The sequence below is a fragment of the Plectrocnemia conspersa genome, unplaced genomic scaffold, assembly GCF_051122295.1.
Source record: "Plectrocnemia conspersa isolate PC_06_02 unplaced genomic scaffold, ASM5112229v1 ptg000014l, whole genome shotgun sequence".
NCBI classification, from domain to species: Eukaryota; Metazoa; Arthropoda; class Insecta; order Trichoptera; family Polycentropodidae; genus Plectrocnemia; species Plectrocnemia conspersa.
In genome coordinates this window covers 7261392-7285202 of record NW_028277178.1, presented here as the reverse complement: position 1 = coordinate 7285202, position 23811 = coordinate 7261392, and the positions used below count along the sequence as shown (strand labels likewise).

General features: G+C 33.9%; 3 protein-coding genes across 5 annotated transcripts; 1 reads left to right on the top strand and 2 right to left on the bottom strand.

The window, feature by feature from the left end:
- Positions 1-3701: 3701 nt before the first annotated feature.
- Positions 3702-5968, bottom strand: LOC148226069 (mucolipin-3-like). Its single transcript, XM_088203143.1, has one exon. The coding sequence runs from the start codon at positions 5851-5853 to the stop codon at positions 4066-4068; it is 1788 nt and encodes a 595-aa protein (XP_088059269.1). The 5' UTR covers positions 5854-5968; the 3' UTR covers positions 3702-4065.
- A 2390-nt stretch (positions 5969-8358) lies between these two features.
- On the top strand, positions 8359-14073 carry LOC148226068 (lipid droplet-regulating VLDL assembly factor AUP1-like). Of its 2 annotated transcripts, none has more exons than XM_088203139.1 (8): positions 8359-8496; positions 10954-11123; positions 11183-11295; positions 11363-11460; positions 11535-11668; positions 11807-12015; positions 12095-12311; positions 13015-14073. In XM_088203139.1, exons 1-8 carry the CDS (start codon positions 8453-8455, stop codon positions 13284-13286), a joined length of 1257 nt encoding a protein of 418 aa, XP_088059265.1. In that variant the 5' UTR covers positions 8359-8452; the 3' UTR covers positions 13287-14073. The 2 variants fall into 2 exon arrangements, with proteins under 2 accessions (XP_088059265.1, XP_088059266.1); XM_088203140.1 differs by lacking the exon at positions 13015-14073 and adding an exon at positions 12620-12987 and having other exon boundaries at positions 12095-12446.
- LOC148226067 (uncharacterized) lies at positions 13881-19676 on the bottom strand. Of its 2 annotated transcripts, none has more exons than XM_088203141.1 (2): positions 18639-19676; positions 13881-14377 (listed from the first exon to the last, which is right to left on the bottom strand). In XM_088203141.1, exon 1 carries the CDS (start codon positions 19472-19474, stop codon positions 18665-18667), a length of 810 nt encoding a protein of 269 aa, XP_088059267.1. In that variant the 5' UTR covers positions 19475-19676; the 3' UTR covers positions 13881-14377; positions 18639-18664. The 2 variants fall into 2 exon arrangements, with proteins under 2 accessions (XP_088059267.1, XP_088059268.1); XM_088203142.1 differs by having other exon boundaries at positions 18654-19620.
- Positions 19677-23811: the final 4135 nt, after the last annotated feature.

The window sequence follows — 23811 nt, the reverse complement described above, 5'->3', positions numbered from 1 at the left end:
AAGTATCGAGAATTTCGACAGTCTAACGTTTATCTCATATTAATCATTAATGTCGTCGTCGATGTCGTGCACAAGTATCTATTTACAGTTTTTTTTATTTTTTTATGAATATAAAAGAAAAAAAATTGAACAGGGTATTGTTTTATTTTGGAAAGATGATTATATCGATGGTGGATAAAGCGCTGTGATAAAATGTAATGCCAGATCTTTTTGTAACTTTCGATGAAGCATTTGGAACTGATTATCTTTAGTTTATATATACAGGGTGTGGAAGAGGAATCGGACGATTTTAATGGGAAATTTATAAGTTATTTATATAACATTTGCACGAACGAGGAATTGATTCGCCTAGCAGAACGATAGGATTTTTAATGGCTGCTTCTCTCACTTTTTCTACAATTTGTGCGATCCTGATATCTTACGCACTGGATCAACTGGTTTCTTTTATGAAGCAATTACTTATCCTCTAGTTTTCTGTATGACTACTAAAATGTCTGCTCTCTCTGACACACTTTGTGTTTAATATATGTATTTTTTATGTTATGCAGATTTATCGTATTTAATCAATTTGAACATGTTTTATTATGGATGTCGTCTTCAATATGATAAATATATTATTGGTGTTGTGTGAAAAAGCATCAGAGTTCCATTTTTATAGTTTTACTTTATTAGATTTATTAATAATCAGTCAATTTTAACTAAAAGATATTAGAAATAATATCTATTTTAAGTTTGCAAAATATTATGATTGTTGTTAATTTTTAATTTAAATTAGGTTAATAAAGGTGATGCCCAAATATTGCTATAAAAATAAATGTTGCATAGTTACTCTTTAGGACCACGCTTAAATTAACATAAAAATCCTATCAAAAAATGTATATCACATTAAATACCATCCGTCTGGGATTCTTGCGGTATTACTAGTAATTTTCATTATAGCAACATTTATGCATCATTCTTTATGTCTATAAGTTAACAATACAAACATGACATTCCTATTCGTCGTTAATAACTTGAATGATAAGCAACGAAACGATTATGTCAATTAGTAGCCGGAGAGTGAAGAATAATGGCCTGAATTATTATTTGCTGAACTCTGATGTATAAATGTCTCATAGTATTCAACTCAGTATTTACTCGATGTTTAGTAGTGAAATTGGTGTTGTTTATATCGTTTATTATTATACAATATTGAGAGTGCAAAGCACGTTTATAAACTATTTATTGTTTATAATAAGTAATTACATTTGAAATATCAGGTATTACATAATTAAGTTACCAAATATGTTATATGTATACAATGTATTGATATATTTCAATAAAAATATATGTATAATCAATTCGTTTTTGAGCTGAATTTAATTAAAACAAATCGTAAAAACACGTGATTTTTTAAAAATAAATTATACTTTTTCTAAAATGCTTTGTCTGTACTACGCAGAAGCATTTCATTGTTTTATCGACACTCGTAGGATTAATATACCATAACGAATAATGGTGAGTATAAAAAAGTACATTATAATATAAAGTATATGAATATTTATTTTATATAAAAAAATAATTTCTCTTTCTTACTAACGAATGGCTACAATGCATAAATACGAGGGTGAGTCAAATGGAAATCTTAAGAATGCGATACAGATTCTACAAATTTATAGCAGTGTTATTTGAAATTAAAATTTATCGGCGAATGAAATCAGTATGGTGATGTTATTTGCCTCAGCATCTTATTTGCATTGCAATTTTATAATAAAATATTTTTTGAGGATTAACACATGAACGCTGGACGCTCTGGACACAACGGGCGAATCTGACACTTTTTGAAAAAAAACATTTATTAAAAAATCATGACTACTTATCCAGTGCATATTTAAACACAAAAGTTGACAATCAGTGTCTTATCTACATTTAGAATATCTAATTTTGTAAAAATAACATTTTTTCAACTAGCAATTATCAGTGGTTCTTAACAAATTGAACTGTATTTGATTTATGATCTATACAGAACAGACCCAATATTTATTATAGATCATAATTTAATCACAAACGAATTATGTTCCTAACCCAAAAAAAAATTACAACAGAATTTATAGTTCATAATATCAGGAATAACATACATATAGAACAGACCTACTATTTATTCTATATGTATATATAAAAAATAGGAACAACGATTTTACGACTAAATTATGACCATAAATCGTTTAAAAATTTTGTCAAGTTAAGAGTTCATTTTGGTGTCGAAAGCAGAGATACATAACCCACGGGCCATTTTACGATTTTTGAAATAGAAAAAAATGATAACTTTTAAATTCTATTTGCTACAAAACAATTTCCAGTAATATATTATATACAATCGTTATTACTGATTTAGTAAATTACATTTTTATTATATATACATAAATAAAAGTTAGCATAAAACAGAATATGGCGCCTTTTAAATTAGTTTCATTTTGGCTTCAAATTACAAAGATGAAAATATCTAATTTTTTATACATAATTATTGTTTATAATTTATATAAAAAAATACAATTAAATATAGTATTGATATTGCAATTGGATAAAAAATTTACTAGTTGTGCATTACTGGCGTCAAGTCTATGAGAATATGACCTCAACAAAATAGTCGAAAGAAAACAAAAATTAGATTAGCTGCGGTATCTCACGACAGTTAATTAGGTACATAGTTTACTCGATCATTTTCGTGACATGATATTTTTCATACTACACGACCCCAAAGCCAACTATTATTAGAATTAAAAAAAAATATATGTCTAGTATTTGCTTGACTTGCTGAGGGCTCTTATAACGCAAAAAGAGCCTCCAAGTGCCGTTTCCGGTGCATTTTGCACCTGTTAAAAATCGAAAAGTTTTCACAACAAAATAATATTGAATTAATTTTTGCTTTATTAGCAAACTAACATTTTAATGCAAAGTAAAAAATACATATGTTTTATAAAATGTAGACCAGCAATATAACAATAATAAAAAATCATCCAACACGTGAAATTTGGTCGAGAAGTATCATATTTCAAAGGCGTGAACTGGAGATACACCACAAACTGACTACGTTTTGGCATTTGAAAAACAAAAATAGTTTTAGTTAAGTTCTATACCAATTATCATTTGTTAGTGGCAATCCCCGTATGTGGCGCGTGGCATTAGAACGGTTAGTTAACGGTTTTTGAGTTTAGTATTTTATTTGTTGATAAGACATTATTTACTGTAAATTATCATATTGATATTGCAATTGAGTGAGGAATTTGATTGAAACGTTTGCGGACCGCGAGTTGTGAATTACTGGCGTCAAGTCTGTGAGAATATGTCCTTAAAAAAATAGTCTACTAAGATATACAAAGGAAATGATATTTTAATTAAAAAAAAACAATAATTAGATATAACTAGCTGTGGTACCTCGTGATAGTGAGTGACCAAGAGCTAGTTAGGTACATATTATAATTTGCTTAAATAATTGATTAAAAAAATTAAGTTGCAAATATGAAAGACCTTTACTTAAATCTCTTTTGTCATTTTTACAAAGGCTAGAAATGATATTACACTTTTTACTGCTCGACAAATGGTAATGAAAAGTTGTAAAAGTAGCACAAAATTGAATATTTTTTGTTTCTTAGCATAAGCGCCCCGGCGTCCACGTGTTAACATTAAAATTTAAAGTATACAAATGAAAGATGGTACACATATTCTGTAGTATAATATTGATTATATTTCATATTAAATAATAAACTCGATTATTAATATGTTATTGATATTTTTCACATATTCAAAATATTATTATATGTAATCACAAAAATACATTCTTCACAGTAAAAATCACTTACAATAATCTATTCTATATCTTAATAATAATAGGGTAACTGTATTTGTTATCGATAAAACTAAATATACACAGATGCTTGTACATAACATGTGCAAATATGGTATCAAAGTTAATATCACACGAGATTAAAGTTCATATATACATATTCATAATGGCGATGACACATTATTATTCCTAAGGTAATACAGTCATCGATTAGGCAAACTGGCCTATCGTAATCTTTGGAGTTATACGCAGATCGATTCGTTGGTCGTCGGCTGTCTCGGCGTTTCTAATTTGGCGTAGTTGTTGGCGTGCGAGCAGCAGCATACGGTTCTCATCAATTGATGCAGAGACGATTGGCTATCAGATCTATATATTCCCGATGACAGTTCTTCGCTCGAAACGGTCCCGATGAACTGCTGCAGATCGTTCTTGGGAAAGCCGTCTTTGTAATACCGCTTTATCGTATCGTAAGCGTCCATGATCACCGATATGAACAAGCTCAAAACTACGTATATGTACAGGCTGATGAACGAATATAGGTAGATGCGGGAGAACCACCACAGCATCGGCGATTTGCCCGACATGCTCGAGAACGTCGCGAACATATCGTCGCCGTTGATCAGCGAAAAGAGGCATTCGGACGTCATAGCCAAAGATCTGAACTTCATATGATACGGACCTAAGACCAACCATCCGCAGAACGTGAATCCGGCGTAGAGCAACAAAGCGCATATTAAGAATCGCGAGATTTTGGGGGCGGCTCTCTTGAGCGTCAAAATGACGACGTTGTACGTTTTGAAGAAGCCTAGATAACGCAACACTCCGAACCATACTAGCATGTTACCGGTGCCGAGGAACAGCGAGCACACGTTCCATTGATCTTGCGCGAAATGCTTGGTTTCGAGCTGTTCTTTGATGGCCGATCCGTTGATTATTAAGATATCGTTGATGATGATCATGATGTACCACATGTTCAAGAACTCGAAGCGTCCTTCTACGCTCAATTCTTTATCATAAGCCTTCCTGAAGAAGTTGACTGTGATCGTTTTTAATTGTTGCGCTCTAAAAACGGCTCTACTGCAAAGGTAGCACGACACCACGCATATAAAGATCACGAAGTAATTCAAGACGCTGTGTAAGATCCGATCTATTTTATTGTCCGTGATGTATTCGGCGTTGGCTTGGCAGTCCAATCGGAACGGTTGAGAGTCCAACGTCAGCAACATCTGTCCGTCGTGGTCTTTATTATCAAAATTGATAACGACGTCGAATCTGTAGCAATCGGGAGGAGTGATCGGACCGGCCGCTTTGAAATGTACGGTCTTGACTGAGAATAATAACTCGGCTTTTACTAAAGCTCCAAAGTTGATGTCTATATATTTAGATTGTAAATATTGGCGCGATTGAAGGTTCGAATCGGACGAGTTTTTAGTTAGATTGATGCACGATTCGTCTATTTCGGAGTTGAATATATAGCTTTCGTTGAAGCCGAAGATGGTGCCTTCTTTGTATTGATAGAGGCACAGTTTGGGATCGACGAACGTGTTGTTTGCGTTGTCGTACGAATAAGCTCCGATCGCGTTAGACAATTTAGAGTATCCGTCGTAGGCGAAGTCTAGAGTGTCGTAGAAGTCGTCTATTTGATAAACGGCGAGAGGTCCGGCTCCGGGCGGATAAGCGTTGATCTCCATACTCGAGTCCCATCCTTTCAAGAATAGATGCGAGAAGGCAACTCTATTGTCCCACGAGTAATTCACGTGTTTGTATTGATTGTGTGCGAACAGACACAGTTGGAACGTGACTAAGACAATTTTGATCAGCTGTATGACGAATTTATAGGGGAATTTGCGCTTAGCTTTCCATTTTTCGACAGGGTTCATGAAGAAGAAGCGCAGTTTGCGTCGCATCTTCTCTTCTAGCTGAGGCGACGGGGGAGACGGCCCAGACGCAGGAGGCGCGGGGATCTCGGCGTTGTAGAACAGCCGCTCTTCCTCCGTCTCCTGCCTCGGCTGGGGCGAAACCTCGTCCATGGTGAAGGCTCGTCCTCGGCAGTCGCGACGTTTCCGAAGGCGAATCCGATCAAAACTGAATTTAGATTTGACAGCTTCTACGAGACAACATTTCAAACAAAGTCTCTCGCATGGCAACACTGTCGGCTTTGTTCTCATGATCACGAGATATTATTTGCGCATTTAATTAGCAACAAAACAAATTTACTCAATCGATCGATTTAATATCAATAAATACATCGCTATTACAGTTACTTATTACTATTATTATTATTATTATTATTATTATTATATATTACATAATAATTAATATTATTGTCACAATTTAGTGATGCGCTACTTTGGCAAAGCTAAATTTACCTCCGAAGCGACCGACCGAGTGACTTCTGTGATTGTTACTAAACCGAACGCGTGACTATTCACTATATTTACATTTTAAATTATTTCCCAGAATAGTAACACTATTTTTTTAAATCTTCAAATATGTTTTTTTTCTACGTTGATTATTATTTAATTACTATTAAATATCATCTGTTAATTAATTATTTAAGGGAAAAGTTTTTTAAACTCGAGCACGGTCCGCGCTGACATGATGTATAGCGATGGGAAAACGTTTAATCGCAATAGAGACAACAAAGCATTTTTTTGTTTTGCTACTTTCAAATCGCGTCATATCTGTTTGCTTGTTCATTTTTAATAAATTGCCAGTTTGTCGCTAAAATATTCAAGTTTTCCTGATTCGTAAAGATGTACAAAAGTTACTGCTACCTACCAAGGACGTCATTTCCGCATTATTTTAGATAATAATGGCATGCATTTTTCTGTCATTTGAGAGGTCTATGTTTAGAATCAACTTTAAAAACAATAAAATCGTACTAAGCTCACTAAACTCTCGGTACTAAGCATTCATATTAAGAATTTATAACTATATTACGACTTACAATAAGTGAGAATCGAATGTAGCATATCTAAACCGAATTTTGACCAATAGGAGAGCGCAAAAAATAATTATCCCTTCTCAAAAGTCAAAAAGCAATAAAATCGTGTCGGCGCCTTCGCAGTGGGAACCTTCGTTACTGAGTACTAAAATACAAATCAACAAATACAATCAATATCGTAACACTAAAATATAAATCAAAGACTTTCAAAAAAATATCGGTTAAATTTGTTATGAACTTATTTTTTGAAATTAGGAATCTTTGGTTTCTAAAATGGTCATGTCTATGTTCTTTTTGAGTTAAGCAAGAAGTATTTTAACCTGATTTGGGAGTGACTTCAATTAGAGACCGAGATTTAATACGTATATAGGCAAAGTTTGCAATAAAGCGTCAAAGATGTTCGACTTCGTTATGCGAAGCGCGTGTTGGAATGCGGATATAAAAAGCAAACGTGAATATAAAAATATTAGTAAAACTATAGGGTATGAATTCGAATGTTTAATACCTGCACTACACTCTCTCGAAGTTGTCCGAACCGAAGTTACAACTAAAGTCAGCCGAGATCGCCGACTTCGAGTAGTGCCCAAAATCTCGGGAATTTCATACACGCGCGCGCTTCCCGGTATGGAAGACGTACAGGCAGCAGCTATCACTGCTCTATGTAAATTTTGTAAACACCGTGTAAACTATAATAATATTCAGTAAAAAATACTACTGCAGTGGCGCAATCTGTGTCTAATTGCCACTCGTCACTTCCCGTTCCCAAAAGTTTTTTTTTATGTACAGATGCACTGGAATAAAGCTATTATTTCATGCATATGCATTTAAATAATTTATTAATTAAAAATAATGCACGAAATTAAATAAGGCGGCTTCAATTAATGATGTCATAGGTTTAGGAGGGAGGGGGGGGGGGTCAACGGAATTGTGACAGACTGTGTCAGGGTATAGTGGGCTTTTAAAACATGTTATATCTGCACATGCTTATTATTATCGAATACATTTTATATTATTTATATACAGAAATTTTGAAAGAAATTATTCAGCAACTTCACACAAATGCATATATTTTACTACTTATGATATTGTTGCCTTTGTAAATCAAAATAATTTTGATTCTGGTACGAGACGTACGAGGGGAGAAAGGGAAGGGGTCTTGCGACACTTTGTGACATAGGGAGGGAGGGGAGGGATATGAAAATTTTGCGAGAAATGTGACATCATTTATGTAAGCCACCGAGTCGTATTTGTTAAATTTTGACAAAATATAAAATTATGCTTAAGTTTTTTTTGGCCAAAGCAAAATTATAAAGTATTCGTTTGTTAAATTGAATCAAGTCAAAGTTTATAGAGAGAATGCGATTTTAATTATAATTTAGTGAAAATAAATGAAGTAAAAAAATATAATATAATAGAAAATTGCACCGTAATATTTAAATGGTTATTTAAAAAATGAATTTGAAAATGAAGTTCCAAAATGGCCGTCGCTGAAAATTTGACGGAGGTCATTTAGTCGACGATTGGGTGAAGTTTGAGTTGAAGAACGATATTGGCATTTGCGCAATTGTCTTGCTGTTTCGTTGCTTGCGTATGTGGCAAACCTGCGCCCGAGCGATTGGCGCAACAGCAACAGCGGGCGGTCAGCGTCGGGTTTCGTCGGCTGAAGATCGGCGCTCTGCCCCATGGCGGGCGCCCCCGGCCTGCAGCGGCTCGTGCCTCCTTCGAGGTACGCATAGTGCGAGGACGCTGCGTCGCGCCCTATCGACAGCTGTCATGAGTGTCAATTTAACTCTGCTCCCACACCGCGAGTTCAGCACCGCGCCGGTTCTCGCTCGTTCTTGTTCTCTTTTTAGTCTTTGATCTACAAATTTTATCTAGTTCAACCTCAAAGTTGACAAAATCATATAACCGTAAAACAAGAAAATATAGTTGGCTCCCATACAAAAGTATATTGCCGTTTTTGAGCAATGCCATCAATTTAAATATTATGACCCACTTTCGTTTTTAAAATGTTTATAATATCTATGAACTTTGGACAAAAATAAAAGTATCTAAACTCTCGATAATGGATATAATACATATTCTGATAAAATATACAATTAAATTGTAAATTGAATATAGGTTTACTATCTATAGAAACGGTTAAATGCCCTTTGTTTAACTCATAATTTCAACAGCCGGACATTTAACAACGCTATCACTGGCCTAATTCGAGTAAGTAATTCTCCGATCATCACAACTGCAAATATAGCAATTATAGATGTATATATTTTGCTTTTAAATCATCGTAGATCTTTTATTTCATTTCTTGAAATTGTTCTCCAGTTGTCACCGGTTTTATAATTTCTCCATTTTTTCAATAGGTAATTTATCAGAAAAAATTGCTGAACAAAATAAACTTATTGTTGTACATGTTCATTGTAATTTATTGGATTTAAACGATAATTCATTGACTTATGAAATACAAATAAGATTGAATATTCTTATTTTACTTTTACTTATATTTATATTGTTGTTCTGAAACCGAAGCATATAAATTATTTCACCACTTGGTCTGTTACAGATCATACTCTATTTTTATACTTTATTCAGATGTGATTAATTATTTCTGTATTACAATTATCTACAACTATTTCATTATTATTATCTAAGAGTACATTGTCCTTATCGTTTATCCAAATATACGTATAAAACTTATTCGTCCATTATTATTTGAATTGATGCTGAGTAATCATAAAAGTTTCATCTTTTCTTTTTGTCCTTAGTGATGAATTTTCTTTTATAACATACCAAATTTTGTATATTATTTTAGCCATCAATTTAGATTAACTCTTACTTAATTGCTCTTTTTGACAACCAATATCAAAAACAATTGTTAAATATAATCAAAAAAGATTTGCCCTATAAGATATGTCATTTTTTGTGTCCTCTTCAGCTACTTGCACCTAAAAATCCCCTCCTAGTTTTACCCATTGTTACAAGGAAATATGATCCGGCCTGTGAAATATTTGTAAATAGAAAATACACATTTAAAACTTGCTTTATTTTTTAATACAATAATAATACAATAGTAAAAGTTTTCCATCTTCTCTAAGATAACATTTCGACTATACAATGAGTTTTTGGAACTAATTTTTGAACCAGAAATTACTGATTTTTGGATGGAATCTTCATTATTTTTAATTGTTCTATTAGTTGCTTCGTTTAGACCAAAACCTTTACCCACAGATGCGGAATCTTCGCCTCTCCCAAGATGGTCTAAAATTTATCATCCAAAGAAATTGCTCGTCTTTTTCGAATTGGAATTTTTGGAAATCGTGTTAGAACAAATAATTCATGTAAAAATATAGTGAAAATATGTAATCATTTTTTTTTTTGGACCATGTTATTTCAAAATGGTGTAAAAAAAGAGTTCAGTTTACATATGTATATACAGTTTGAGTTGAAGAATTGAAGGGGTTTTGGAACTTTGCAGAAAATTGTTATAATAAATTGTTAAATCACAGCAATACTAGATTTTTATCATTGGGTCCATTGATTGACAGAATTTTAAGTATGTTTGACGGACTTCATTTTTACTTTATTTATCAAGAGAAATGTCCTGTTATGTTACGAAAGTTATTTGAAATTGTGGTTATCGTTTACGAGAGATCACATATTTATGTTTCAAAACTATACAAGTTTTATTGAAAAAAATAATATTTTAGCAACTGAAGTTTTTATATATGTTGAAAATCTTGTTAAAAACAGAGAGGCCAGAGAAGACGAATTGTTTATCGCAAGCGATGTTAAAAATCAACTCAATATTTTATTGGATTCAAACAAAATTACTGAAAGATTTTTTTAAAATAATTCAAGATTTTATCAAACCGGCTTGGAATATAAGTGAAAATTAAATTTAGAAAATACTTAGCGGTTCGAGTGGGAACTTCTAAGGAAGACACCCTAATGGAAAGAAATAGAGGATTTCATTATAAAAATAAAAATAGACAAACATCGTAAATTCAATCAGTGGTATCTAATAACACCTACAGTTGAAAGGCAATTAGACATGGGATAAAGAAAATGTTTCTGTATCCAAAATATGGGTCAAAATATTTTCTGAAATATCTAAACTTTCAACAATATATTGTATAAAAGCTTATTTTATAAAACAGTGATATTGATTGTTCTTTTATTTCAGATTGAGTGAAGACAACATATTGAAAGTCCTGCTGTTTGCTCAGCTTGGAATAATTATTTTTCCTTTGAGAATACTTTTGGGATGCATATTATGGATATTCACAGGTGTATTAATGGAGTTTCCTCCTGCCAGATCTCTAATACTATTTTTGGCATCCTATTTCACATTAGGTATGTTGATTGATCGATTGTAAAACTAAATAACATCTAACGTCAATTCATTTTTGTAGGAATTCATGTAAATGTAAAGGGAGAAAGAGATGAGAAAACTCGACTCTTGATCTCCAACAAAGTCTCAGTTTTTGATTCCTTAATTATGCAATCAGTCGGTAACAGCTTGAGTGTGAGTATAAATTATTTGTAAATATGTTTTAATAAATGTGTTATAATTAATGTTTAATTTTAATCAGCCAAGTAAATGGGATTTACCGCTTCCGTTGGCGTGGATCTTGGGTATAAGGTATTTTGAAGATCAACCTACCTTAGAGCACTTCAAAGACGCTGTGAGGTTCGTATAAAAATAATTATTTTAAGAAATATACAACTGATTGTTAGAATGTCATCATCAGATAATATTTTCAGGAGGAGGTTTGCCGATGTGGCAAATACAGCATTATTTTTCCAGCCCGAGGGTTGTCTGACGAGCAGAAAGGGGTTGTTGAAATTCAACGAATGGCCGTTTACGCTTTACAATAAAGTTCAACCGGTTGCAATCGGTAAAATATTTAATTTTTTTGTAAAAGATATTTATACCGTTAGAGATAATATAAAATATTATTAAGATTTTATTCTTTCTGTTTCTGTTTTTATAGTCGTAGTTTTAGAGATTAATAATGTTTTTATCGATATTTTAGAAGTGCAACGTCCAGTCGGAAACATCAGTTCCGAATCAATCAACTATTGGATCGGCGACGAGGTGACGTGGTCTGACATATTTTGGTTTATGTGGAGTCCGTACACAAAGTTTGACGTACATTTGCTTCCCGTTATTGAGAAAGCGAGCGAGGAGTCGTGCGAGGATTTTGCCAATAGGACTCAAAAAGTCATCGCAGATTTTCTCAAAGTAATAATGCGTTCATTTTAAGTCTTGCATAAATACTGTTATAGATTTCTTTAATTGATACAAGATTTTGCAACTATAGATTGAAGCTACGAATTTCACTAGCAATGAACTAAAGGAATTGGTAGCATCAAGGGAGGCAGAACGCGCTCAGTTAAACGCATCTGTTTCTAGCAGAAACATTCATGATAGGATCGCAGATTCGTTGCCGGCGATGCGCTCCGACCTGCAAACGATGGTCGCTCAGATCAAGGAAGTGCTTCCTAACGTACCAGCTTCAGTTATTTCGAAAGATCTTAGTGAGTTTTATAACATGATATTTTTATTCTTTAAGAATCCAGTTTGTGTCCGTTGCAATGGTGTAATGATCTTTAAACCATTAATGGTTTACGAGATATGTGCATCGTTTTGATTTTGTGCTGTATGTATGTACAGTAGACCCCCGAATAACACGCTAAATTGGGGACGTGCTATTTAGGTGTCCGTTACTTTATGTGTGAAGCAGCAAAAGGGAGGATATCCTACGAAATGCGCCTGATTCGTACGTACATATTGCAAGAAAGTGTATGAGTATTTTCTAGTACCCCAACTATACGCACACAAATAGCGCGTCCCCAATTTACCGTGTTATTCGGGGGTCTACTGTATGTATGTAGGAAAACTCATAATTAAACTATTTTAGTGATTTATTTCTTACTTCTTCAGAACATTAATGCAGTGTTTACATAAAGTATAAGATACAAGTCAAGTAGCTATAAATATATACTATGTAATCAAAAGTACATTTACTTTTAGTAATAAACAAACTCTGCCTTTATAAGATGAGTATATCTTATACTCTTCACATTTCTTATATATATGATTCTATACATGAACGAAGAATCTGTCATTGGATCTCGGTAAAAGGTGATACATAGACAATTATTTATGTACTGTGTAGTTTTATTCTTATAATAAAAGTTACTTTCGTGTTGATTATTGATGTTATTCTATCTTCATCAGGCAAAACACACAACGTAGACGTCACAATCACAAACATTTTGGAAGGTCTCGTTCATTACACGCCCGAAGATGAATCGTCAGCATCGGCAGGAACCGCAGCCAGCACGTCTCAGTCGTCCGGTCCGCCGGCACATCTTACGCTGTGTACCGCTGCGGCGACTTTCTCCCGCAACGCATACGATCGCCAATTGAGCTTCCAAGAGAGGAAAGCGCAGCTGATAGAGACGGCGAGGCGTAGATACATTGAAAAACATGGCCTTAAAATCTGTTGACCCGACAAAGTGTAATCTATCTAATTGTGATTATATTGAGATGTTACGCGTCTTGATCGGAAACTATATATGTATATATTACGAAAGTGATTTTAATTTTATACTGCCACGATCCATTACGTTACAAAGACACAACGTAAATTGTCACTGCGACGTAATGTAGGCAATTTGAATACGACATACGATTTTCTATTTAACAAGGTTTATGGGTATTTATCTTTTAAATTTAGCTGAAGTGTAATATTGTTTTTTAATTAATTTAAAAGTAATTATTTCCTTTAATTGGACAGGGAGAGTAAATGTAAATTTTTATTCGGTTGACTTGTTTTTATGGCAACTTATAGACGTAGCCAAAAAAGAGATCGAAAAATATGTGCGGTATCAAGTGCAACTGTGACACTGTTGAGTTCGTTTCATTCATTCAAAGGATTTTATAGTGACTTAATTACATAACCGTCACAGTTGAAAAGACTGAAAGTATCTTAAAAAAGATGATTATTTATTTGTTTAATTTCTTCATTGTTATGATTCTTTAAAATGCTGATTATTATGATTTCAGATGGTTTCAACAGGATGAGAATAAAATTCGATATCTTTTTACATATTTTTTATTTTTCAATTATGTACATGTATAATATTTTTAACAGGTTTGTTTGTAGAGAAAAAATATATAAGGTCAACGGTAACTTTTCGGTACATACTATTTAATTTTTGTTATTTTAGTGTCATCACTGACGAAATTGTCTTTATAATGTAATATATCGATAATAAAAAGCTTCTGATTAAATAATCTTTTAATTATGGAAGCATAAAAAAACATTATGGTTTAGTTAAAAAAGCAGACATTTTCCTATCATTTGTGTACAAAATAATTTTAAATTGTTCATCTACTTCCAAGATTTTGAATTTTGCATGTATTTTGTATGATTTAGCTGTTTTTGAAAACTCCACTTGCGCCAGTTTCGCCTTTTCGTTTAACGGCTTTCATAAGTCCTCCAAAGAACATTATTGTAACTTATGTTGAATAAGCAACCTACAATCATTATTCCCTATTCATTTATCGATTGTTCCATTATAAGACGTTCCAAATACTAAAAACAAAGTAAAATACTTACAGAAGGAATGAGAAAAGACAAAATAACTTGTAATAGTATATTTGATTTGATTGTTTTTGTAGTATAAAATAATGCTGTTTAAACACAATTTTTTTTGAGCCACCGATCAGCATTTGTAGAAGCGCCATCACCAGTTCCACCATGCTTCGCTCCACCTCGCCAGTGAAACCGTTACATTTACAAATAATACTAAGTTATAATTCTAGTGCATGGAATTTAGCGTACAAGTCATAAAATTAATTTATTAGTTCAAAGTTAGTTTTTAAATGTTCATAATTTCATATGCTTTAGAATTATTAACTTGAATCGCCTTGACTATTCAATATTGTCTTCACTTACACTAAAAGTACATAATCAGTCACAATAACCTCTGTATGAAATACTAGTAATCATATTAAATTGACCACTCACAGGTCCCTAGTAATTTCAGTGGTTGGTAATACAATAAAAGTCAACACCTTTAAGCTCAGTAGTTAATTGTAAAATAAAGTCACCTTTATTTATTTTACAATTATTGGAAAGATGTGATAGTTATTATAATCGTTTAAGGATGCTTTATATTTATTGATAGTATAATATAATAACTTAAAATTAACGAGATATAGAAAGATACTAAAATTAGAACTTATTCAAAGTTTATTCAAAAGAAGCAATAAAACAATTATATATATATAAGATAAGATAACCGCTTCTGCAACTCGCCAGTATTAATTCGCCATTAATTATAAAGTAAATCAATCAACTTTACACCATGATTGATCGATTTTAGAGATTTCAATGCTACTACAAATACACACTTGAAAAGAGAAAACTAAGATTTAATACGGTGGCTTGATATGAAAATAATCAATATTACTTGATGAAATTGGTGAAAGTTTTGTGCCCCTTTTGCTTCATGATTCTTATACATGTACACGTATCATTGAGTTAATGGAGTCTTCGCCTGACTCCATTAACATAACGTTGAAGTATTGAAATGAAAATTTATAAATAGTACTTATTTTTAACATTATATAGTACCTAAAAAAATATATAAAAAAGATACTCAGAAAGTAGATACTTTGCTTTATAATTACGAGATAATTAGCACTGCCTGTGTTTGGTGCCGAATTAAGAAATTACACTGATTTGTTAATGTTATTTAATTAATTTAACTGCATATATCATAGATAACGAAATGAAAATGTCATTTCAATAATTCGAAAAAGGAATGGTTAAAACATAATTAAGAAAAGCATTGACTGTGAGAGTCAAAGTAATGGTAAAGGCAAAAGTGCTGCTTTCCACTAAAAAAAGAAAAGGGTGGCTTGCTGTTAAAATTTTCAGTGAGTTTAAAATGCTTTCTTCCGCCAGATGTCAGATAAGGAATTTGAGTCACGCTCAGTGCAGTGAGTTTATTTAGCGGAGCCGATGATTTGAAGACCACCACGGCAGCAGATCGCTGATGGTAGGGTTTCGCAGTTGGCTGGTTGGAACTACACAGAAGGCGACTCCGAAGAGGCTTCTTAAGTTAAAATGCAGAATGTTCTTATTATGAAGAACCTTTTTCAGCAGAATATACAAAAGTATCTTTATTTCAGAACAGTATAAAAAAACAAGAAAATTACTTTTCATAATGGTGGTTACGTGTGAACCATTCTATCTTTCGATTGTTAATACTCACTTTGATAAATTGGAGCAGAAAAGCTGGACCAAGCAATAGGAAGGAATTTTTTACTGTAAATTAAATAGGATATAATACAACCTGTCGAAGCAAGCATGGCTGATAGATATGCTCTCTCATTGCAATTATATATACAGTGAAAAAATCTATGTTCTCTTTGAAAATGTTGGCAGCTATGATTATCGTTAGCCTATGTACCCATTGAACGCTATAAGCCGGTAATATGGTCTGTAAAAGTGATGCATGTATCTGAAACCTGAACGGCTTCCGGGCTGCAAAGGAAAATTTGGGAGGATACTTTTGACTCATCAAATGACATGACAAAAGAAGACCGTGTACTGGCGCAAATAATGCTAGGTTCCAATTGTCGTTTTGCATTGAGTTTGGATATGAAAACTGTTATGATGTGTACCTTTAAGATTGAATTCTAGAAATAAATTGATTTTTATTGTTTTAATCTATTAAATTATTTTTATATGCAATAAATATTTTTTTATCGTTTCTCTGAACTGCTTTCTTTGAGCTGCGAAAGGTGTGTGCAATGATCAGAAACTAAAAAAAGGTTTTAAATAAAAAAAATACTATATATATGTATATTGAAAGTTTTCACTAATAGAAAATGGTAACGCATGATTGAATGTTAAACGTTTAGTTGAATGATTGATGAAGGTCATCGATCTCTTACTAAAATAACTCATCACCAGCGATGAAAAGCGGATTCAGTACAACGACCTTAGTAGAATATGATCATCACAGTAAGGTGATGGGTACTTTTCGGGCACCTCGCCCGCGTTCCGCAGTTGCATTAGGCTCAGGAGTTTCAGCCCATGGGCAACTGAGATACAACCCAGCCTGGCGTTCGCTCCGGAGTACTGCATACTTCGGCGCTAGGCTAGACCTTCCTTGGTCGTCGCGATTGACGACCGTAGATGGGTCTACCGTCGGGAAATGCTGTTGATGGTCTCCGGCATCACTAACCGATTGGAGACGGAAACACAGTAAGGTGAGCCAGCACAGATCATCGCAAGATTATAATTTGTTTAGAGCTTTGCGAAAGTCATAATGGTGTATATTTACTGGAATTTAACTCCCGCCAAATAAGTTGGTACGGTTATTCACAAACAAGTTCCAGAAATAGTTTGAGAGAGGAATCTTTTAGATAGATAATTGAACGACTCATTTTTTGGTATATATTAGCTACCAAGACTGTTTTTGTATTAGATTATTTCCTATTATCGGAGGTCAAACTTATTCTAAAAAAATATTTATTCATTTGTTTATGCATTCTATTTATTTATATACAATTATATTTTTATTGAAAAGGAACGTGTTCAAGCTGCCTAATACTGAAACAGAAGTCCTACAATTCCTGCAAGAACCTGTTTTTTTGTGTTCATGGGGTGTGCCAGGGACGTCGCAAAAGTTTGCCAGTAAGTGATTGTTTTAATATTTTGATTTCATTAAGATTCATAGTATTTCATAAATGACATGCATTTTTCTGGCCAAATTCAAGGGGGAACAAATGCCCCCAAATGATGTCCCTGTTTAGAATCTATGCCAAAAGCAATACAATTGTACCCTTGCAGTGGAAACGCTCGGTTATAATAAAATATTATAAAGCTCGGTTATTATAAAGCAATAAAATCGTGTCTGCGTCGTTGCAGTAGGAATGATCGTTGCGGAGCATTCCCGCTGCAATAGCGCCGACAGGATTTTATCGCTTTTGACGTGAATTTTTGACTTCTGGAAAGTGATAATTGTTTTTGCGCTCTCCTATTGACTAAAATTTGGTTTGAATATCCTTTAACCAATATTTCCATATATAATTCCATAGTAATATCGGTAAGGACAGCTATCATATTTTTAAAACAGTAATATCGAAATGCAGACAAACTATAGAATAACATGTGAGATGCGATGTCTGTCTGTACTTATTCTTCTGCTTATTTTCTTCTGAGAGATGGGTTGGCTGTCTATATTTTGGACTTATCCTAATAAAAGTTCTAAAACTATAATTAGTTTTAGAACTTTCATTAGGTGAGTTTCTTCGACATTTTTGAGTAGCATATAATTTCAAATTATATTTTCGCTAGTAGAAATATCTAAAATAAGACTGTCCATAAATCTAAGCCACCTACAGAATTGCTGTATGTAATTGTTTTTATTTATATTTTTGAGTATATTTTATTCAAAAGAGTACTCAATTTACAAACGAGTAAAAAAACTTGTAAAAATATTCATATTGGATGATTTTGAATAGTGTTGGGTTTGTAAATGAGCAGGTATATTTTGTATACCTACTCGCTTACAAACTTAAAATGCATATTTCTGGCCAAATTCAAGGGGGGGGGGAATGTCCCCACCTGCCCCAAATGGCGTCCCTGGAGTGTTTACTGTTTTGACCACAGTGAACGCTCCATGATTAATTCTCTGAAATGAATCTACTTAAAAAATGTAATTTATAACTGTATATAAATACGTAAATCAAATGTTAAAACAAATGAATAAATATTTTTTAAGTAACTAGTTTTATTATAATTGTATGATTTTTATTATTTAAACTTGTTCTTTGACTTCCCATCCACTTACTGTGAAAAATTTTAATTTTCATCCGACCAATCTTCTTCATAGAGTGGTCGCTTGCCTTTGGATATCGGACAGTCCCATCTGCTGTGTCCCGCCATGCTACACAGCATGCATCTGAGCATATGCGGTTTTGAGCAATCTCTGCTAAAGTGCGAGCCGTACTCTTGGCAGTTATAACACCGGATCTGTCTGGTAATAGGGGAGCCTTCTCGCTTTCTCATCTTCGGCGCCGGTGGTCTCAACTTCGACGCCGGAGGTCTCACTTCGAATTTTACGCTTTTAAATATCGGATGGCTGGGTGCATCGTCCATTTTATCCAGAAATTTGGTGAGCAGTGCGTCGGGAGTTTCACAGTTGGTCATGCGCGCGTCCTCTCTCAAGCTCTCCGGGAGACCGTGAATGATGCAGGACACCGCGTTCTCGCCGGCGATGTTGCAGTATTTGCACAAAGCCAACTTTTCGCGGTAGTAAGTCGCCATGGATTCGTTAGGAGCCTTGCGCCGGTCGAGCATCTTCGCCAGGGAATCGGCGTAGTCGCGCCGCCTAGGAAACGCATTCCTCAGCTTCTCTTTCCATTCTTGCCAGGTGAGGTTGTAGTCGCTGAGCCGGTTGAACCATTCCCTCGCCACGCCTTTCAGCTTGATCTGCATGAAGTGAGCCTTCTCGTATTCTGACCAACTGTTCGTCCGCCCCTGTTGGTCCATCACGGTCAGCCACCAGTCGACGTTGAAGTCCTTGACTTCGGGATCGAACGGTTCGAGTAGATCGCTCGGTCCATTGGAACCGCCGCTTCGCTTTTCTCGTTTCCTTACGCCGTCCGCCATGTTTTTTTAATACGCCTATAATCTTTCCCTAGAGTCTATACACTTCGTTCTTCGCCTTTGAGTAGTTACGCCAATCTTCTTTCCTCGAGGTTAGCTGTCAAAGCGTCGCGCCTTTAACCGCCACCCACGGTAATGCTTTGCCTTCAAACATTCTTGAACAAGTCCCACAACAGCCGATGACTATATAGTACAAAGTGTATATGGCAAAGTCAATAAACAAAAAATCAGACTTTTAATTGATGTAATTGTATCAAATTTTACGGTGTTAAATTAATTTTTGGAGCAGACTTTTAGAATTCCAAATTTAGCCCCCCCCCCAATTAAATTTAAAAATATTTTTCATATTACAATGTAACTGTCAACGCAGCTAATAAGTAATATATTTTTATTTTTATATATAAAATTATGCTGTGTTTCGTGTCAAACTTCTTTTTGGGTCACAAAAACACCGAACAAGTTCACGTGGCTCAGTGTCGTAGCTAGAGTAGTTTGAGCCAGGGGGGCGAAAGTGCTATTTACCCCCCTCCTCTCCCTTATTTTAATTTATTTTTCACAATTTTCGAATACGTCCGTTATGTGAACATTTCTTGAATGTTAATAACATAAATTTTCACGGTAGCAAAAATCAAATATATTGTTTAAAACTTTGAACAGTAAATACAATATTGATATTAAAGCAAATCATAGATAGAAAAAAAAACACAAACGTATTGAATTACCAAGCATTATCTGGGACGTCTTTAAGAAATGTTGTACATAAATATCAACTTAAAAATTACAGCAAAATAAATAACACATAAAATAGCGAAACACCAGTAAGCAAATATGCTAGGACTAATAATAACAAATTTAAAAAATAACATATTTTAGGGACGGTAGTGATGGCGGGTGGCAATGAGACACAGATTGAGCCGCTGCAGTAGTATATTTATCGACGGTTACAGTGTTTACATTACAAAATGGGACGGACGCGCGACGGCACGCGTCCGAACCCTTACAAGCTTGCCGGTAAAGAGAGAAAACGGTCACGGGATGCTACTCCAGCGCCGACCAGTTTTGGCCATAACAAATCTAAATTCGGCTCCCATAATATTTTTAAAGAAAAAATGAATATACAGTTTATTAAAATTTTTTTTCTGATTTTGATAATGCAAACTGATTACCAATTAATCATTTTTTCTTATGTCTATTTTTTAAGACTAAAAAGAGTTAAGTTACTAAAACGATCTTGTCCTATTGAAGTTCGCAAAAATGTCAAAATAAGCCTTAACTTTTGAATGTTCGCTCACAACTTGCGATCGATACTTTAAAGAATCTGCAGTGAAATGGGAAGATTTGTAAATTTATTTTATAAAATACTTCATTACAAGTAGTAAGCAGCTCTTTACAATCTTCGATTTTTGTGAAAAGATTCTTTCAATCGTGTCGTAGAAATTCCCAAAATTTATGCAATTTTTATGTAGTTTATTTTCATCTGTTTTGAAAGAAGAATGTCGGGTAGAAATCAAAACTTTTTATTTAGATCTTTCAGTCTTAAAAATTGTGTTGATATTTCTAGTTGCAATCAGTCAAGTACGTTTTTCATAACACGAATGATTTTGTTCTCTACTGAAAGTTCTGCAACAATTTATACTTCTCATGGCACCCTTCTACGGCGTCTAATACTTTTTCAATTTCTATTCCCCAATCTGTGCATTTTATTTTTGATATTTTAAGAGAATTTTCGCATAAATCATTGCGGAGTACAACATTATAATTCCCGAGATTCAATATCAGTTGCTGATTCTGGAAAATTCATAGTAAGATCTTGCAATCGCCTTTGATTCGATTTTTTTAATAACGTCCTAGTAATTAAGTAAAACAACGAAATTAAAACTCAAAATATTTTATACAGATTGTGTTGCATCGTTTTTAGTTTCAAACGTTACATCTAGATCTTTTGACAAATTGTCTAAAAGTTTGACCAACGTGTCCTCGATGAACAGCTGTGACAGTTTCTATTCTTGTGAAAAAAGTGACCACCACTGGACCTTGCTTTGGTGATTGTGTTTCAGCTAAATTTCAACTATTGTTATCAAAGCTTACAAACAATGCTATGTGATTCCTGTCAAAATCAATTATATTGATTGGCCCCCTTCAATCTTGCGCCCGGGGGCATATGCTGCCTTCTGTCCCCCCCGCTATGGCTCTGATGTGACTTCACTCTTTTGAGTCTTTTTATTCGGTTTACAACGTCGAGGAGACAGACAGCTTTTCGTTGACATGCCATTGCAGTGTCGTTTGATGGGTCTCTATTATTGACAGCCGAAAGGGTCCTAAAATTTTCGTTAAAACAATTGGAAAATATTAATTCTGAGCTAAGCTTGAAATTTCAACGGGCAATTAAAAATAAATGATATAATCGAAGAAACTAGACATCGATGTCAGTAATTAAATATGTATATGCAAAATCTATAATCTTTCACCAGTCAAAAAATAATGACTTCTTTGGTTATTCTTCAAAAGCAGAAATATGTAAAATGGGGAAAGAAATTATTCGCAGATTTTTTAATGACTCGACGAATTCTAAGGACTCTCGTGACTAAACGATACTTAACGTTTCATTAAATAATTGCAATAAAACGAGTTTATGGAAATATATTGGTTACTTTAAATTATATTCCAACTTAAATTATATACCTCTATACCAACAACACAGTGGATATCAGCGTTTCTAATGTACCAGGACACGTTAACTATGCATCTAAGTGCATTGTTTTGGAATCATTGAATCACATTTCGATTAGTTTTACTGGCACAGCCCCACAGCTGAATGCCAAAAGGGCTGATTTACACGCTACCAGTTGCTGGCATACCAGCTGGAAATTTACTGGAGGGTCACTGGTACGGTATTTCTGGTACTGGCATTCCAGTTCACTGGAGTATTACCGTTTACACAGTGCCAGCATTTGAAAGAAATTGTTAGAGGCTGATTTACACGATGCCAGTTAAGGTTGCCAGCGATCAGCACCGTGTAAACGCTTAAAGCAAGTCACTGGAGAAGCCAATGCGCTACTGCCAATGGCACGCCAGCAGCTGGTAGCTCCAGCAGAACTAATATTTTTATTTTACTGGCACGCCAGCTCCCCCCTTCACCACAATACAGCTGGAATGCCAGCAACTGGCAGCGTGTAAATTAGCCTTTTATCAGTTTTAAGTCCACACTGGCTTAAGGACTTGTTTTCGATAGACATCGGAGAGTGTCTGCCAATAAGCCACTACATCTTTCTGAACTTAATGCTTAGCTCTTTATGATTTTTTTGATATGCTTATCTAATGTATTCCGAGGTACTTCGCTTTATTGGATTATGGAATGATGTTGTTGTTGTTGAGATAAACCGGTTAGTAAAATCTACGTGTACTGATTTTACTCATTTATTTTGATTCTCCATTTAGCAGTCCGTTTTTGAATTTTGGAGATTGAGGTGTTTAGTTTTTGATTGATTCTTTATTGTTTCTCCCAGTTGTCGAAATTGCCGTATCATCGGCAAATGTTACTGTAGTGTTGATTGAAACTTCTGGTAGATCATTGGCGTAGAGAAAGTAGAGGAGTGGGCCCAGTACACTTCCCTGAGGTATACTAGCGTTGATCTTAATTTCTGAATAGCTGTTTTGTTTAATTTTCAAGTAGCGATCGTCAATGTATGATTTCAATATACATCCATAATTAGCTAGAAAGGCTTTTCGAATTTTGTAGTTCAGCCCGTCATGCCAGACCTTGTCGAATGCTTGGGAGACGTCGAGAAAGACAGCCGAGCAGATTTTATTTTTTCCTAGTGCTTGTTTTAAGTCTCGGGTTATTCGGTAGACTTGATAAGATTATTGAATGGTTTTGTCTGAATCCAAATTTATGGTTGAGTATTAACTTTATTTCTTCTATTACGGGTGTGTTATCTTTTTAGAATAAGTTTTTCGAACAATTCAGCAGACAGGCAGGAACAAATACCATATTAAAAATGTGTATAGGCTTTGTTTATTTGGTGACAAATAAAGATTTCGTTTTAATTAAATAAACATTTAGTTTTATTGATTTAAATGGATGCATTGCAATCAATCAATAAAATATAAATTCTCTGATTTTAATTATATAAATGTATTTATTTTTTGAAAAATAATATTTGTGATCTGCAGGATTTCAAATTATGATTTGGTGGTCCGTGATGGCAAAAAGGTTAACGACCGCTGTCTTACTATATATGTACAAAAAACATAATTTATTTATATCTAACAATCTAAATTTATTACAGTATGTACTTTATTTTAAAACAGTCACGTCATCTTCTTCTGATACATCCATT

What these genes read in the sequence shown, in the direction of transcription:
- LOC148226069 (XM_088203143.1), bottom strand. Translation starts at nt 5,853, where the DNA reads ATGGACGAGGTTTCGCCCCAGCCGAGGCAGGAGACGGAGGAAGAGCGG.
- LOC148226068 (XM_088203139.1), top strand. Translation starts at nt 8,453, where the DNA reads ATGGCGGGCGCCCCCGGCCTGCAGCGGCTCGTGCCTCCTTCGAG. An exon ending in AGTTCAACCGGTTGCAATCG is followed by an intron (nt 11,669 to 11,806) that starts GTAAAATATTTA and finishes TCGATATTTTAG; the next exon opens with AAGTGCAACGTCCAGTCGGA. An exon ending in AGTTATTTCGAAAGATCTTA is followed by an intron (nt 12,312 to 13,014) that starts GTGAGTTTTATA and finishes TATCTTCATCAG; the next exon opens with GCAAAACACACAACGTAGAC.
- LOC148226067 (XM_088203141.1), bottom strand. Translation starts at nt 19,474, where the DNA reads ATGGCGGACGGCGTAAGGAAACGAGAAAAGCGAAGCGGCGGTTCCAAT.